The 13,542-nt window shown below is 43.2% G+C and overlaps 1 protein-coding gene across 1 annotated transcript in view; it reads left to right on the top strand.

Moving 5' to 3' along the window:
- The window catches only part of SMAD4 (SMAD family member 4), a 180,898-nt gene that overhangs the window by 146,320 nt on the left and 21,036 nt on the right, over positions 1 to 13,542 (top strand). The window contains exons 10-11 of the mRNA XM_029579983.1: positions 9,319 to 9,487; positions 13,128 to 13,266. Of these exons, the coding sequence (XP_029435843.1) occupies positions 9,319 to 9,487; positions 13,128 to 13,266 (308 nt within the window). The remainder of the gene's footprint in view (positions 1 to 9,318; positions 9,488 to 13,127; positions 13,267 to 13,542) is intronic.

Genomic DNA, 13,542 nt, shown 5'->3' with positions numbered 1-13,542 from the left:
CACGAAAACAACGTATCACTAACGAATAAACCCCCACCCTCCTGACCCTCCCAAGACTTGCCAAAAGTCCCTGGTGGTCCAGCGGGGTTCCTGGAGCGATCTCCTTCACTCGGGCTGTCGGCTGCCGGTATTCAAAATGGTGCCAATAGCCTTTGCCCTTACTATGTCACAGGGGGCTATCGGCGCCATTTTGAATACCGGCAGCCGACGACCCGAGTGCAGGAGACCGCTGGACCATCAGGGACTTTTGGTAAGTCTTGGGGGGGGGGGGGGAGGTTGTAGTAAATTAAATTTAAAGGGTTGGGATGGGGTTTTATTTGGGAAACGAATACATATGTAACTAATGAACAGATCGGGGTCCCCAGAGAATGGATGCAATGGATTTGGGTCCTGACAAATACGAATACCGAATGGGACGAATCCGTCCCTGCTGCACATCCCTATTGTTTAGTCCTTTTTTATGGGATTTACATTGGTTACCTATTTTGTATCAGATGAAATTAAAATTTTATGACTTGCTTTTAAAGCAATGCACTCAAGTTATCTGTCATATTTAGCTAACTAATTGATTCTATAGCACCTTTGCCGTTTATTGCGTTCTTCACAACCTGAATTGTTAAGATTACGTTCTCTGGTGGAAATTAGATTGGAATTGACACCACCGACTTGCTTATCAGGCCTTACCATTTGACATATGTCATGAAGTAGGTTATCAGAAATTTTGGAAGGCACTAAAAACTTTTCCATTAGGCAATTGATTTTATGAATCTGTTTATACCTAATTATCTTGTTGCTTGAAATTTTAAGGGATAAAGTGCCGATAGATTTGGTTGGAGTTCTCTGCTTGATTTTATTTACTTTAATTTTAGATAATTTAATGTTTTGTTTTTTTATGTATTTTATGTTATGTGTGTTTTTATGTTGTTAACCACTTTGATTTATTATAGGAAGGGCAGTTAATCAAAAGAAATCTAAACTAAACTTGGGGTTTGGGTGTTTCCAATTGGTTTGGGAGGGTGGAGGTAGGAAATGCCATTATATGGGAAGGGTGAGGTGGTGGCCAGCACAAGACCTGGAGCCAGGATTTTATTTTAGTATCTTTGGGGGAGGGGAGTGGGATCAGGTGTGATACCACCACATTTTACAGTTATTTTAGGGGATGGGGCGTCGGGCTGCTGCTGGCCTCGGAGGTGATATATTTTTTCGATTTAACCAGCTATATTCCACATACAGTATAGCCAGTTAAATTTGAAGTTATTCGGATGAAGTTATCTAGGTAATGTTAGCTGAGTATATTCAGTGGGAGGCTTGTCCCACTGCATATTTATGACAAGTTATAGTTGTGATCATAAGTTTGCATACCCCTGGCAGAATTTGTAAGATGTGTAGCAATGTAAGAAAACATGAGTGATCAATCAAAATACATCTGTTACTTTTAATGTGTTTCAAATTAAACTATTATGCATCACAGAATAGCACAATCATTAAACAAAGCAACTTACACATATAGAATTGAATTTTATGGGTGAAAGTTGTATTTATTAGTATTAAATCAAATTTTTGTACATAAACTGCCAAATATAAATTGAACTAATGCACATCCCAAGTCAACATCGTATAATCAAATTTAAAAAAAAAAGTAAGAAAATAAGAGGCATTCATGCTTATAACTTACTGAAACAAATGGGACTTTGCAAAAGACAAGCAAAATGAAAATGACTATATCTTGGGCTGTATACCCCTAATATTTAACTTTTTATGGCTGTGCCTAATAATCTACATGAACAAGAAGGGAGGTGCAAAGAATATACACAGTCCAAACTTATTATAAAAGAATAAAGTAATAGCTCTCTTTAATTTTTCAATACTTCAAAACGGCTCATCCGAAGCTCATTGTAATGTAATACAGTCCTCAATAAGGTCTCCCGACACGGACCCGTGTTTTGCATGAAGCTGCGTCGGGAGGGACTAATACAGTGTGTATGTCTAACCACTTTGTTGATAGTCCATATATGAAACCAGGGAGAGCCTGATAATGTGCCTAATAATCTACCATTTTGAGCCTTCCATCTGGGTGGTTCAGGGAACAGTGAGCATAGAAGTACCTAGATTTGTTGAAGTCAATGATTGTGAGAATAGCTAAGTAGGAGGAGTTTCCTAAAACTTCAAGTGCTTATAAAAATTGGAAATAAAGGGCTGGTCCCCAGTGGCGGAAGATCTGGTTCTGCTCTGTGGGCTAGTGTTCACAGACCCCTGGAATAGTGCTGCTCAACCAGTTTGCCTTTGGAAAGGTTTTCCTGTGCCATAGTGCTGGCAGCTGTTAAAAGTGGTAACCTCTGACTAATTAACTCAATGAATAACAGCTTCAAATAGTTTAAAAGGTTTATTAATGGAGGAAAGCGTTAGTTCCTCCATGGAGAAGCAACACAAAACAAGTGGAAAATATTTCTAAGTTTGCTCAAAGATCTGACGTGCGTGCTCAGCCTTATAAGGGTTTGGGTCCGCCAAAACCAGATATCTGCATAATCCACGCCCATCACCTTTAATAGCCAATCAATAAATTTTAGCATGTGTGTGCATGCTCTTTCTATGGGCAGGAACCTCTTGTTATCAGTTGTAGAGAATAAGAACAAGTTAGTTTCGTTTTCTCAGGAATGATGTCATCTGGCTGGCTAATTCTCTGGTAAGTTTAGTTATCATAGTGTTTCATAGTGCTATCAATCCACTAGGTGTAATTCAGCGCTGGGTATTCTTACACAGCCCAGCATTAATCTCCATCCTGGGTTCATGCTCTGACTCTGAGACAGTGCCCCCAAATATTCTGCTTGCTGCCCTAGCTCCTCCCTCCTGACTCTGTGGCAGCTGGATAGCCCTGCGGAAGACTGGAATGAAGGCGAAGAAGCAGGGAGCCCGCACAACAGCAGTGTGAGAAAAGCCTCTGCTCCTTAGTCCAGCCCATGTCCTCCTGTCCACTCTCCACCCCCACCTACTGCCTGGAGTACAGGGCTCTTCTCTGTACTGTGTTTGCTTGGAGAGTCATGGCCTTAAGCCTTATATGTCTTTGCTGCAGGGACTTGGTACTCATCTGATGGCTGAGAAGAAGAGGGAGTCACCTGGAGCTCCAGTCAGATGACAGGGGTGGGTTGTGTGTGAATGATGAAAGGGGATAAGGGGAGGATATGAGTGCTTGCTTGGGGGGGGTGGGGGTAGGAAGGCAGTGCAAAAGGTGATGAATGTTGGGGAAGAGGGCACAGGACAGTGACATGCTATTATGCGTCACTTCTATCGGCCAGGAGTGGGGTGAGGATCAGGATAAGTCGGGTTATACCGGGGCAGGCAGAAGAGGGAGCAGCATAAATGCTAGAGCCTACGAGGGATGTGGGAAAAGAAGACCAAACCTAGGACAAGAGCAAGGAAGGAGAGAGAGAGAGAGGATCAGATATGAGGGAGAAGTGATGGTGGAAGGGGGGAAACTGAGAGGACCAGGGCATGAGGAAGAAAGGAACCTGGATAAAAGGGACAGGATGATGAAGGAACTAGGACCCAGAATAGAGAGAGAGGACAATGTATGGGGAAGTTTGAGAGGGAGAAATGACTCGGGAATAGGGAAAGAGAAGGCAGCACTGGAGCCTGGGAGAGAGGACCAGGAATTGGGAGGATAGAGGGAGAAAGGACCTGTGTTGAGGATGAAAAAAAGAGGACTAGAAAAGGAGAGAGCTGGTGATGGGTGTAGCGGAATCCTGGGAGATAATGAAGGGGAGAGAGAGGAGGAGGAGGAATGAGAGAAGAGAACAGAAAGATTGAAGGAAGAGAAAGTATTAAATATCCATTGTGAAGGAAAGAAGACAGCAGAGTAAAAGGAAAAGAGGGAAGACTAGAAAATGAGAGAGAGATACATGCTGAACCAGAAAAGCAAGACACAGATGCCAGAAGTTGAAAAACTTGTATGTCCAGGCCTTATATAATATTACTAACTCATCAACATAAAGTATCCTGGAACCCAAAGGTCTCTGACCTGGACATGTTTGCCACATAGAATTTACATGTTGGGAATAGTTGAGTTTGTTTTTTTTGACTAATTTTGTCTTTTTCTGGCATATAATTCTCTTTATGCAGGGCATACACACCAGACCAGAGGCTTTTGTATTTTGTAGTAACAAAATGTAAATAATGTGCTTTTAGGTATATTTTTAGAGTAGATTACAATTTTCCATGGGGACTGTCCCTAGACTCCCCATGCTAAAATGAACTGCTCACCCACTGCAGCCGCTACAGAGACCCAAGTCTAGCAGATTCCCCTACCATAACTCTGGTACTCTCTCCCTCCTTCCCACTGGCAAGAGAGCAGTGCTTGTTACCTTGGGTGCGCCTCCTCTGCCAGCTTCAATCTGATATTTGAATGTATGGGGCCCAGTAATCTCGCAAGATCCACTGGCCCCGCACATTCAGATGTCAGACTGAAACCTGAAGAATGAGGCGTGCACAGGTAATAAAAAGGTGCTTCTCCTGCAGAGCTGGGATAGGGTTTGAGAATCATGCAAAATTTGCTTTGGTATGCGAGGACTGAGCAAACTTGAAAGTCTGTCACAAAATTTAAAAAAAAAAGTTGAGAAGCACCTCCCTAGAGGTTAGGATACCTAATACCCTTCCCTATCAGTGGGTTCTGGGCTGGGGGTGGGCGTGTCAGTTTTTAAACTATAGATTGCACGATGGAGCTGGGCCCAGGACAGACACTGAATGAATCGGGGGGGGGGGGGGGGGGGGGGGGGGCAGCAGCACAGCAATTTTTCACACAGGACAGCAAAAAAGCTAGCACCAGCCCTGCCACTAAAAGTTAATATAAAGGTTTACTATGGTTAGATGCAAGTGTTATATACACATAATACTGCAGAAAGTTCTGAATGAAAAATAATTGCAAAATCCTCTGTTAGAGAACTTGTGAATATGTATTCAGTATGCATGAGCTGAATACTTATTTTTGGTTTTTATTATCTCTATTTTTTATGATGAAGCTATTTATTTTATTATTTGAATTTGTCTGTTAATTTTTTGTTGATTATCATGATTACCGTATGTATGTTTTGTTGTTCATCGCCTAGGCCTTTTGTGTTAGGCGATTCATAAATTTTAATAAATGTAAATGTAAAATCTTTTCTGCATGACTAACAGTATATTTGTAACAGCATCCATAACTCTGTGCTAACATCACAAGGATGCCAGACCTTCACTTTTGCGATTCTTTCACATAAGGTTTGTCCTGGAATTTACAAGATGGTCACTGGTTCACATTTTAATATCTTAATGTGGCCGGGCTTTAGTAGATGGCTCAAGGTCAAACAGGACAAACCTGGTTTTGTCCTGCTGGCTGTTCAGCTTGGAGAAGAGATGGCTGAGGGGGGATATGATAGAGGTCTTTAAGATAATGAGAGGTCTTGAACGAGTAGATGTGACTCGGTTATTTTCACTTTCGAATAATAGAAGGACTAGGAGGCATTCCGTGAAGTTAGCAAGTAGCACATTTAAGACTAATCGGAGAAAATTCTTTTTAACTCAATGCACAATAAAGCTCTGGAATTTGTTGCCAGAGGATGTGGTTAGTGCAGTTAGTGTAGCTGGGTTCAAAAAAGATTTGGATAAGTGCTTTGAGGAGAAGTCCATTAACGGCTATTAATCAAGTTTACTTAGGGGTAGATTTTCAGACGAGCGCGAATAGCCTACTTTTGTTTGCGCTCCAGGCGCAAACAAAAGTACGCTGGATTTTAGTAGATACGCGCGTAGTCGCGCGTATCGGCTAAAATCCTGGATCGGCGCGCGCAAGGCTATCGATTTCGTATAGCCTGCGCGCGCCGAGCCGCGCAGCCTACCCCCGTTCCCTCCTAGGCCGCTCCGAAATCGGAGCGGCCTCGGAGGGAACTTTCCTTTGCCCTCCCCTCACCTTCCCCTCCCTTCCCCTACCTAACCCACCCGCCCGGCCCTGTCTAAACCCCCCCCTTACCTTTGTCGGGGGATTTACGCCTCCCGGAGGGAGGCGTAAATCCCCGCGCGCAAGCGGGCCTCCTGCGCGCCGGGCCGCGACCTGGGGGTGGGTACGGAGGGCGCGGCCACGCCCCCGGGCCGTAGCCACGCCCCCGTACCCGTCCCCAAAACGCTGCCGACACGCCCCCGAAACGCCGCGACGACCGGGCCCGCCCCCGACACGCCCCCCTCCGAGAACCCCGGGACTTACGCGAGTCCCGGGGCTCTGCGCGCGCCGGGAGGCCTATGTAAAATAGGCTTCCCGGCGCGCAGGGCCCTGCTCGCGTAAATCCGCCCGGTTTTGGGCGGATTTATGCGAGCAGGGCTCTGAAAATCCGCCCCTTAGGGAATAGCCACTGCTATTAATTGCATCCATAGCATGGGATCTTTTTAGTGTTTGAGTAATTGCCAGGTTCTTGTGGCCTGGGTTTGGCCTCTGTTGGAAACAGGATGCTGGGCTTGATGGACCCTTGGTCTGACCCAACATGGCAATTTATTATGTTCTTATGTTCTTGCTTTCTGGAATGTAGGAACATTAAAAAGTTTTGATTTTCTTAAGACTAGCAGGCGTGGCAGTTAATAGGTAAGGGATGCAAATTGGCTCAGCCTTTACTATATTCTTGGAGTCCCCTGATAGCTTTGCCCTGTGTCTTTTACAGGGCATGCTCAGAAAGGGAATGAAATATAAAGGATTGTTCAAAATCCTCATGTGACTTTACTGGGTGGGGAGCTTTGGTGGAGGTGAGGTGGGTGCTAGGGTAAATTGCTCTTAATTTTATTTATTTACTAAAAATTTAGGGGCAGATTTTAAAATCTGTGCACAGGCGCAGATTTGTGCGTGCAACCTGGCGCGAACAAATCTATGCCCGATTTTATAACATGCACGCGCAGCCACGCGCATGTTATAAAATCCAGGGTTGGCGTGCACAAGGGGGTGCACGGTTGTGCAACTTGCACGCGCCGAGCCGCGCAGCCTGCCTCCGTTCCCTCCGCCCCTCTGCACCTTCCCCTCCCTTCCCCTACATAACCCGCCCCCCAGCCCTACCTAGAACCCCCCTTACTTTTGTTGAAGAAGTTACGCCTGCCTTCTGTCAGGCGTAACTTACGCGCGCTGGCCGACGATCCCGGGCACAGCGGCAAATGGGTGCTGTCCCTGGAGGCTCAGACCCCGCCCCCGGACTGCCCCACCCCACCCACGCCCCACCCCTTTTTGCAAGCCCCGGGACATACGCATGTCCTGGGGCTTGCGTGCGCCGCCGAGCCTATGCAAGATAGGCTCGGCGCGCGCAGGGGGAAGCAGGGGTAGGTTTTCGGGGGTTGCGCACGTATGTTACACGCACAACCTTTTGAAAATCTACCCCTTATTGTCCGCCTTTCCAAGGGTCATGGCAATTTACAATAAAACATTCATAACATAATCTGCATGCTAAAATTATAAGATAAATGAAAATAAAAAAAATTAAAACTACAAAATTTAATATGACATAAAACCAAAACAGTCAAAAAATAAAATACAATATACAATAAAAGCTAGTGATAAGACAGGCTAAGAGAGAGTTTGAAAAGAAGTTGGCCAGAGAGGCATAAACTCATAATAAAATTTTTTTAAAATATATATGAAGCAAGAAGCCTGCAAGGGAGTCGGTTGGACTATTAGATGATGGAGGGGTTAAAGGGGCACTTAGGGAAGATAAGGCCATCATGGAAAGACTAAATTAATTCTTTGCTTCAGTGTTTACTGATGAGGATTTTGGGGTGATATCTGTTCCAGAGACAGTTTTCAAGTTTTCAGATGAACTGAACCAATTCACGGTGAACCTGGAAGATGTAGTAGGCCACATTGATAAACTGAAGAGTAGTAAATCACCTGGACCATATGGTATTCACTCCAGGGTTCTGAAAGAACTAAAACATGGAACTTCAGGCCTATTGCAAGTAATTTGTAACCTGTCATTAAAATCATCTGTTGTAGGTGGCCAATGTAACCCCGATATTTAAAAAGGGATCCAGAGGTGATCCGGGAAACTATAGACCAGTGAATCTGACTTCAGTGCTGGGAAAAATCATGGAAACTATTATAAAGAATAAAATCACAGAAAATATAGATATGGTTTAATGGGACACAACCAGCATGGATTTACCCAAGGGAAGTCTTGTCTCACAATCTGCTACATTTTTTGGAAGGGGTGAATAAACATGAGCATAAAGGTGAACCAGTACATGTGTTTTATTTGGATATTCAGAAGGCATTTGACAAAAGTCCCTCATAAAAGGCTTCTAAGAAAACTAATGACCTTTTGTGGATTGCAAACTGGTTAAAAGACAGGAAACAGAATAGGATTAAATTGAAATGAAATGGCAAATAACATGATGGATGTTATAATGCCTCTGTATCACTCCCTGGTGAGACCGCACCTTGAATAAGATGTGCATTTCTGGTCGCCACATCTCAAAAAATATATAGCTGCACTGGAGAAAGGGTCTGTGAGGAAAGGCTAAAGAAGTTAGGGTTCTTCAGCTTGGAGAAGAGGTGGCTGAGGGAGGGATATGATAGAAGTCTACAAAATCATGAAGGGACTTAAACGAGTAAATGTGAATCAGTTATTTACTCTTTAGGATAATACAAGAACTAGGGGGCACTCCATTAAATTAACAAATTGGAGAACATTCTTTTTCACTCAATGCATAATTAAGCTCTGGACCTCATTGCCAGAGGATGTGGTTAAGGCAATTAGTATAGCTGGGTTTAAAAAAGGCTTAGATAAATTCATGGAGAGGTCCATAAAATGCTATTAATCAATAGGGAATAGACACTGCTTGTTGCCGGTATTACTAGCATAGGATGTATTTAATGTTTGGGTACTTGCCAAGTACTTGTGACTTGGATTGGCCATTGTTGAAACAGAATATTGGGCTTGATGAAACCCTTGGTCTGAGCCAGTATGGCATATCTTAATTTCTTATATAAGCTATCTCGTCATCCTGGAAAAGTCTTTGTCTGTTTAATGCTATCCCAACGTCTTATAATAATCAGTTTTTAATTGTGCTATTTTCCCCAATCTAGTCTCTTTAAGCATCATAATGACAAAGCAACAGCAAATATCTGGTGACAGTAGTGGATAATTCTGACATCATAAATGGTCTATTTCAAAACAAACAGCTTTTTAACAATGAACCATATGTCCTCATTTTGTTTTCCCATCATCTCTTTAATTTCAAATCTACATGAAGACAGAATGTGAAATATGAAAGAGTGGCTGGAAAAATATTCATGCTGAATTTTGCTGTTTCTGCACTTTTCAGGTTGCACATAGGTAAAGGGGTGCAGCTGGAATGTAAAGGGGAAGGAGACGTGTGGGTGAGATGCCTCAGCGACCATGCCGTCTTTGTTCAGAGTTACTATCTAGACAGGGAAGCCGGGCGAGCTCCGGGAGATGCAGTTCACAAGATTTACCCAAGCGCATACATAAAGGTTGGTTTAATCACAATAAGAGTTCTCATTTCTGGGTTTATAATGTTTTGGGGTGTTTTTTTTTTAACTTTAGAAACTGAAAATGTGTTGATCTGTGGAATCAGCTTACATCGTACATAGACAGCCATCCAGATGTCAAAGAGCTTTAAAAAATTCTTATAGGCTAAATTAAAAGGAGGAATTACAAAGGCAACAAATCTGTATGGTAGAAAAGTAAACAAAAGTACAAGATAAAATAAATCAATTTGGTTCTCACAGGAGATGGCTTCAAAAATAAAGGTGAAAAGATTAGCATTCAGATCCTAGGTATAAAAGATCCCTGCTGAAACTGAGGGAGACTAAGAAAGAAATCAGAAAAGCAAAAGGTCAAGCGAAAGAGAGGATTGCCAAAGAGATAGAGAGAGGTGACAAAACATTTTTCAGATATATAAATGAAAGAAGGAAAGCCCGAAGTGGTATTATGAAATTGAAAGATGACAAGGAGCAATGTGTTGAGAAATATAAGGAAATGGTGAAAATATTAAACAAATACTTCAGTTCGGTGTTCACTAAAGAAGACCCTGGAGAAAAACCATTGCTGGTCGACAAGACAGTAGGAGGGAATGGGCTAGACATAACTTTTACAGAAGAGTATGTTTGGGAAGAGCTAGAAAACTGAAAGTGGATAAGTCCATGGGGCCGGATGAAGTATATCCCAGGACACTATGAGACATCTGGGCAGGTCTGCTAAATGACCTGTTTAGTAGATCCCTAGAAACAGGAGTGGTGCTGCGAGATTGGGGAAGAGCAGTTGTGGTCACGCTTCATAAGAGTGGTAGTAGAGAGGAGGCTGGAAACTACAGGCCGGTTAGCCTTATCTCAATGATAGAAAAATTCATGGAGACGCTGCTGAAAGAAAGGATAGTAAACTATCTACAATCTGATAAGCTGCTGGACCTGAGGCAGAGTAGGTTCCATTTACCATTACACACTGTCTCTTTTCAGTCAACCAGTTAGTAATTCATGCCACCACCTTGATGCTCACTCCCACAATTCTCATTTTGTTCACAAGCCTCCTATGCAGGACCGTATCAAAAGCTTTGCTGAAATCCAAGTAGATGACATTGAGTGCTCTTCCTTGATCCAATTCTCTAGTCACTCCATGAAAAAATCAATCAGATTTGTCTGAAGAGAAAGCCATGTTAAATGGCGTGCCACAGGGATTGGGACCGGTTCTGTTCAATATCTTTGTGAGCGACATTGCGGAAGGGGTAGAAGGTAAAGTTTGTCTATTTGCAGATGATACCAAGATCTGCAACAGAGTGGACACGCCTGAAGGAGTAGAGGGAATGGGAAGTGATTTACAAAAGCTTGAAGAGTGGTTGAAGATTTGGCAGCTGGGATTCAATTCCAAGAAGTGCACCCTAGATGCATTAATCCAAAAGATCTGAATGTGATGGGTGGTGAAAGACTACTGTGAATGGACCAAGAGCGGGATCTAGGGGTGATTGTGTCTGGCGATCTAAAGATGGTGAAGTAATGTGACAAAGCAATAGCTAAAGCCAGAAGAATGCTGGGCTGCATAGAGAAAGGAATAAACAGTAAGAAAAAGGAGGTGGTGATGTCCTTGTACAGGTCTTTGGTGAGGCCTCACCTCGAAATGCTTTGTTCAATTCTGGAGCCCTTATTCTCAAAGGGATAGAGACAGGATGGTGGCAGTCCGGAGAAGGGCGACCAAAATGGTGTGGGGTCAGTATCGGAAAACCTATGAGGAGAGGCTGAAGGATCTGAACATGTATACCCTAGAAGAGAGGAGGTGCAGGGGAGATATGATGCAGACCTTCAGATACCTGAAAGGTTTTAATGATATACAAATGTCAAACCTTTTCCATTGGAAAGAAATCAGTAGAACGAGGGGTCGCAAAATGAAACTCCAGGGAGGATGATTCAGAACCAATATCAGAAAATATTTCTTCATAGAGAGTGTAGAGGATGCCTGGAATGCCCTTCCGGAGGAGGTGGTGAAGACCAAAACAGTGAAAGAATTCAAAGGGGCATGGGATAAATACTGTCTATCGCTAAAGGATAGAGGATGGAAATGAAGAAAAGAGTTTCATGGGGGTATTTTGCTGGTGCAGTGGTTACTACCCTTAACCAATAAGCCTTGATGCTGTTGATGCAACTTCATCATTGCTCTCTGCCTCGACGGCAAGGGGAAAAGGGGAATTTGAATTCAGATAGCAACCAACAAGGGCCTTGACTTTTACGGTCTGGGGAACTGATAAGCATGGGGTAACTTGCTGATGTGGCGATTACTACCCTTAACCAATAAGCCTGATACTTTTTATGCAAATTTATCATTGCTCTCTGCTTCAGTGGCAGGGGGAAAAGGGGAATTGGATTCGGACAGCAACCAATTAGGGCCACGGCTTTTACCATCTGGAAGTGATGTGCAGTCATAAGGGAAAATAACACAGGACTGCTTCTACAGCCAAGTCCATAAGCAAAGCACGTGAAGCAGTACTTTCTGAATTTTCAAAAAGGCTCTTCACCCAATAATATTGCTAGCAGTAAATTTTTATGGGTTATCATAAGGCTTGGGGATAACTGCTCAGAGCAGCAGTTGCTACCTTTAAGAGAAACATGGGGTAACCTGCATACTGCAGCAGATACTACCATAGGAAGCTTGCTGGGCAGACTGGATGGATCATTTTGGTCCTTTTCTGCCGTCATTTTTATAGCTCTATGAAAAATGAGCATTTAACCTTAAAACTGCTCTCTGGCATAGTAAATACGCCTAAACCAGCATTTTACCTCGTACTTGGAGTATACAAACCAGCGATCTAAATTCTATTTCTTGTATTTTGATTTTGGCAAAACCACTTGTCCTGAAGCGGAAGTCTCCTCTCTACTTGAGAGATGCACTGGCACTTGGGATGTCAGTCCTGCCCAGCGTGTTTCCTCTGATTTGTCCTTCCTTAATTCTGGTCAGTGTCAGACTGTTCTTGTGGCTGATGAAGCAAATTGAAAAATTGTTCCCAACTGATGGCTCTGTGTTGTCCCTTTGCCTGATTATTTTTATATTCCTTATTCATATCAAGCCATAGGGTTCAGCTCTCCTTGCAACCAGCAGTACCATTAATGTTTCCTTGATAGCTTAGGCAAGAAATATGCTCCATGGCTTTTATTTGTCCATTCGTATTTTTTGGGGTCGGAAGCTGTTTTGGTTAGCATATCAACCCTGTTCTTTGGTGCTGGTATAAATACCCAGATCTTGATTTTATTTCGCTGTTTTCCTTTTGAGTTGCCTCTAGTTTTGTACCATAAAGGTCATGCTGTTAAAACTGCACACGTTTATTGTAAGTGGCTTTAAAATATTGAAGTGTTACAAGTGCATGAACTATTTCAGTAGAAAAGCAATTCTATTTTTAGTAAATTTGTGCAAGCTTAGTTTCAGAAAATGAAAAATAAGTAGTTGAGGAAACTTTAGAGTTCAGGGAATTTAAAGTGTTTGTACATAACAAGACCAACTGTAACTGTTTCCGAAATGGAAATACTCTGGTTTTCTGAAGTTTATTGGTATTTTGTATGTAAGAACTTGTTACTGTGACACAGAATGCTTGCAGTTTTGTGTTTTCAATTTATCGCTTTGTTTTTAAAGGTATTTGATTTACGTCAGTGTCATCGGCAAATGCAACAACAGGCTGCGACTGCACAAGCAGCAGCCGCTGCGCAAGCTGCAGCAGTGGCAGGAAACATCCCTGGACCAGGATCAGTAGGTGGCATAGCCCCAGCTATAAGTAAGTACATGCTACCTCTTTTAAGTCATGTTATGATAAGATCTGGGGGAATTCCCCACAGAATTTTCACTTCTCTCACAAATCTTGGGCAGCCTGCATGGGAGGACAGAGGGGAGAGAGCAGCACAAAAGTAGCCACTGGGGTCCTCAGCATACACATCCCATCCCCACCTCATCCACGCCGGTCCCTGTCATTTTATGAATCCTCCCTTGCCTGCTGCCAGGTGCTGCCCTGGGATAGCTGTTGGCATCTGGTACCATAAAGCTCTCAGTATGC

Source organism: Rhinatrema bivittatum, chromosome 1 (assembly GCF_901001135.1).
Source record: "Rhinatrema bivittatum chromosome 1, aRhiBiv1.1, whole genome shotgun sequence".
NCBI lineage: Eukaryota > Metazoa > Chordata > Amphibia > Gymnophiona > Rhinatrematidae > Rhinatrema > Rhinatrema bivittatum.
The sequence above is the reverse complement of the archived record's forward strand: the minus strand, read 5'-3'. Positions and strand labels throughout refer to the sequence as shown.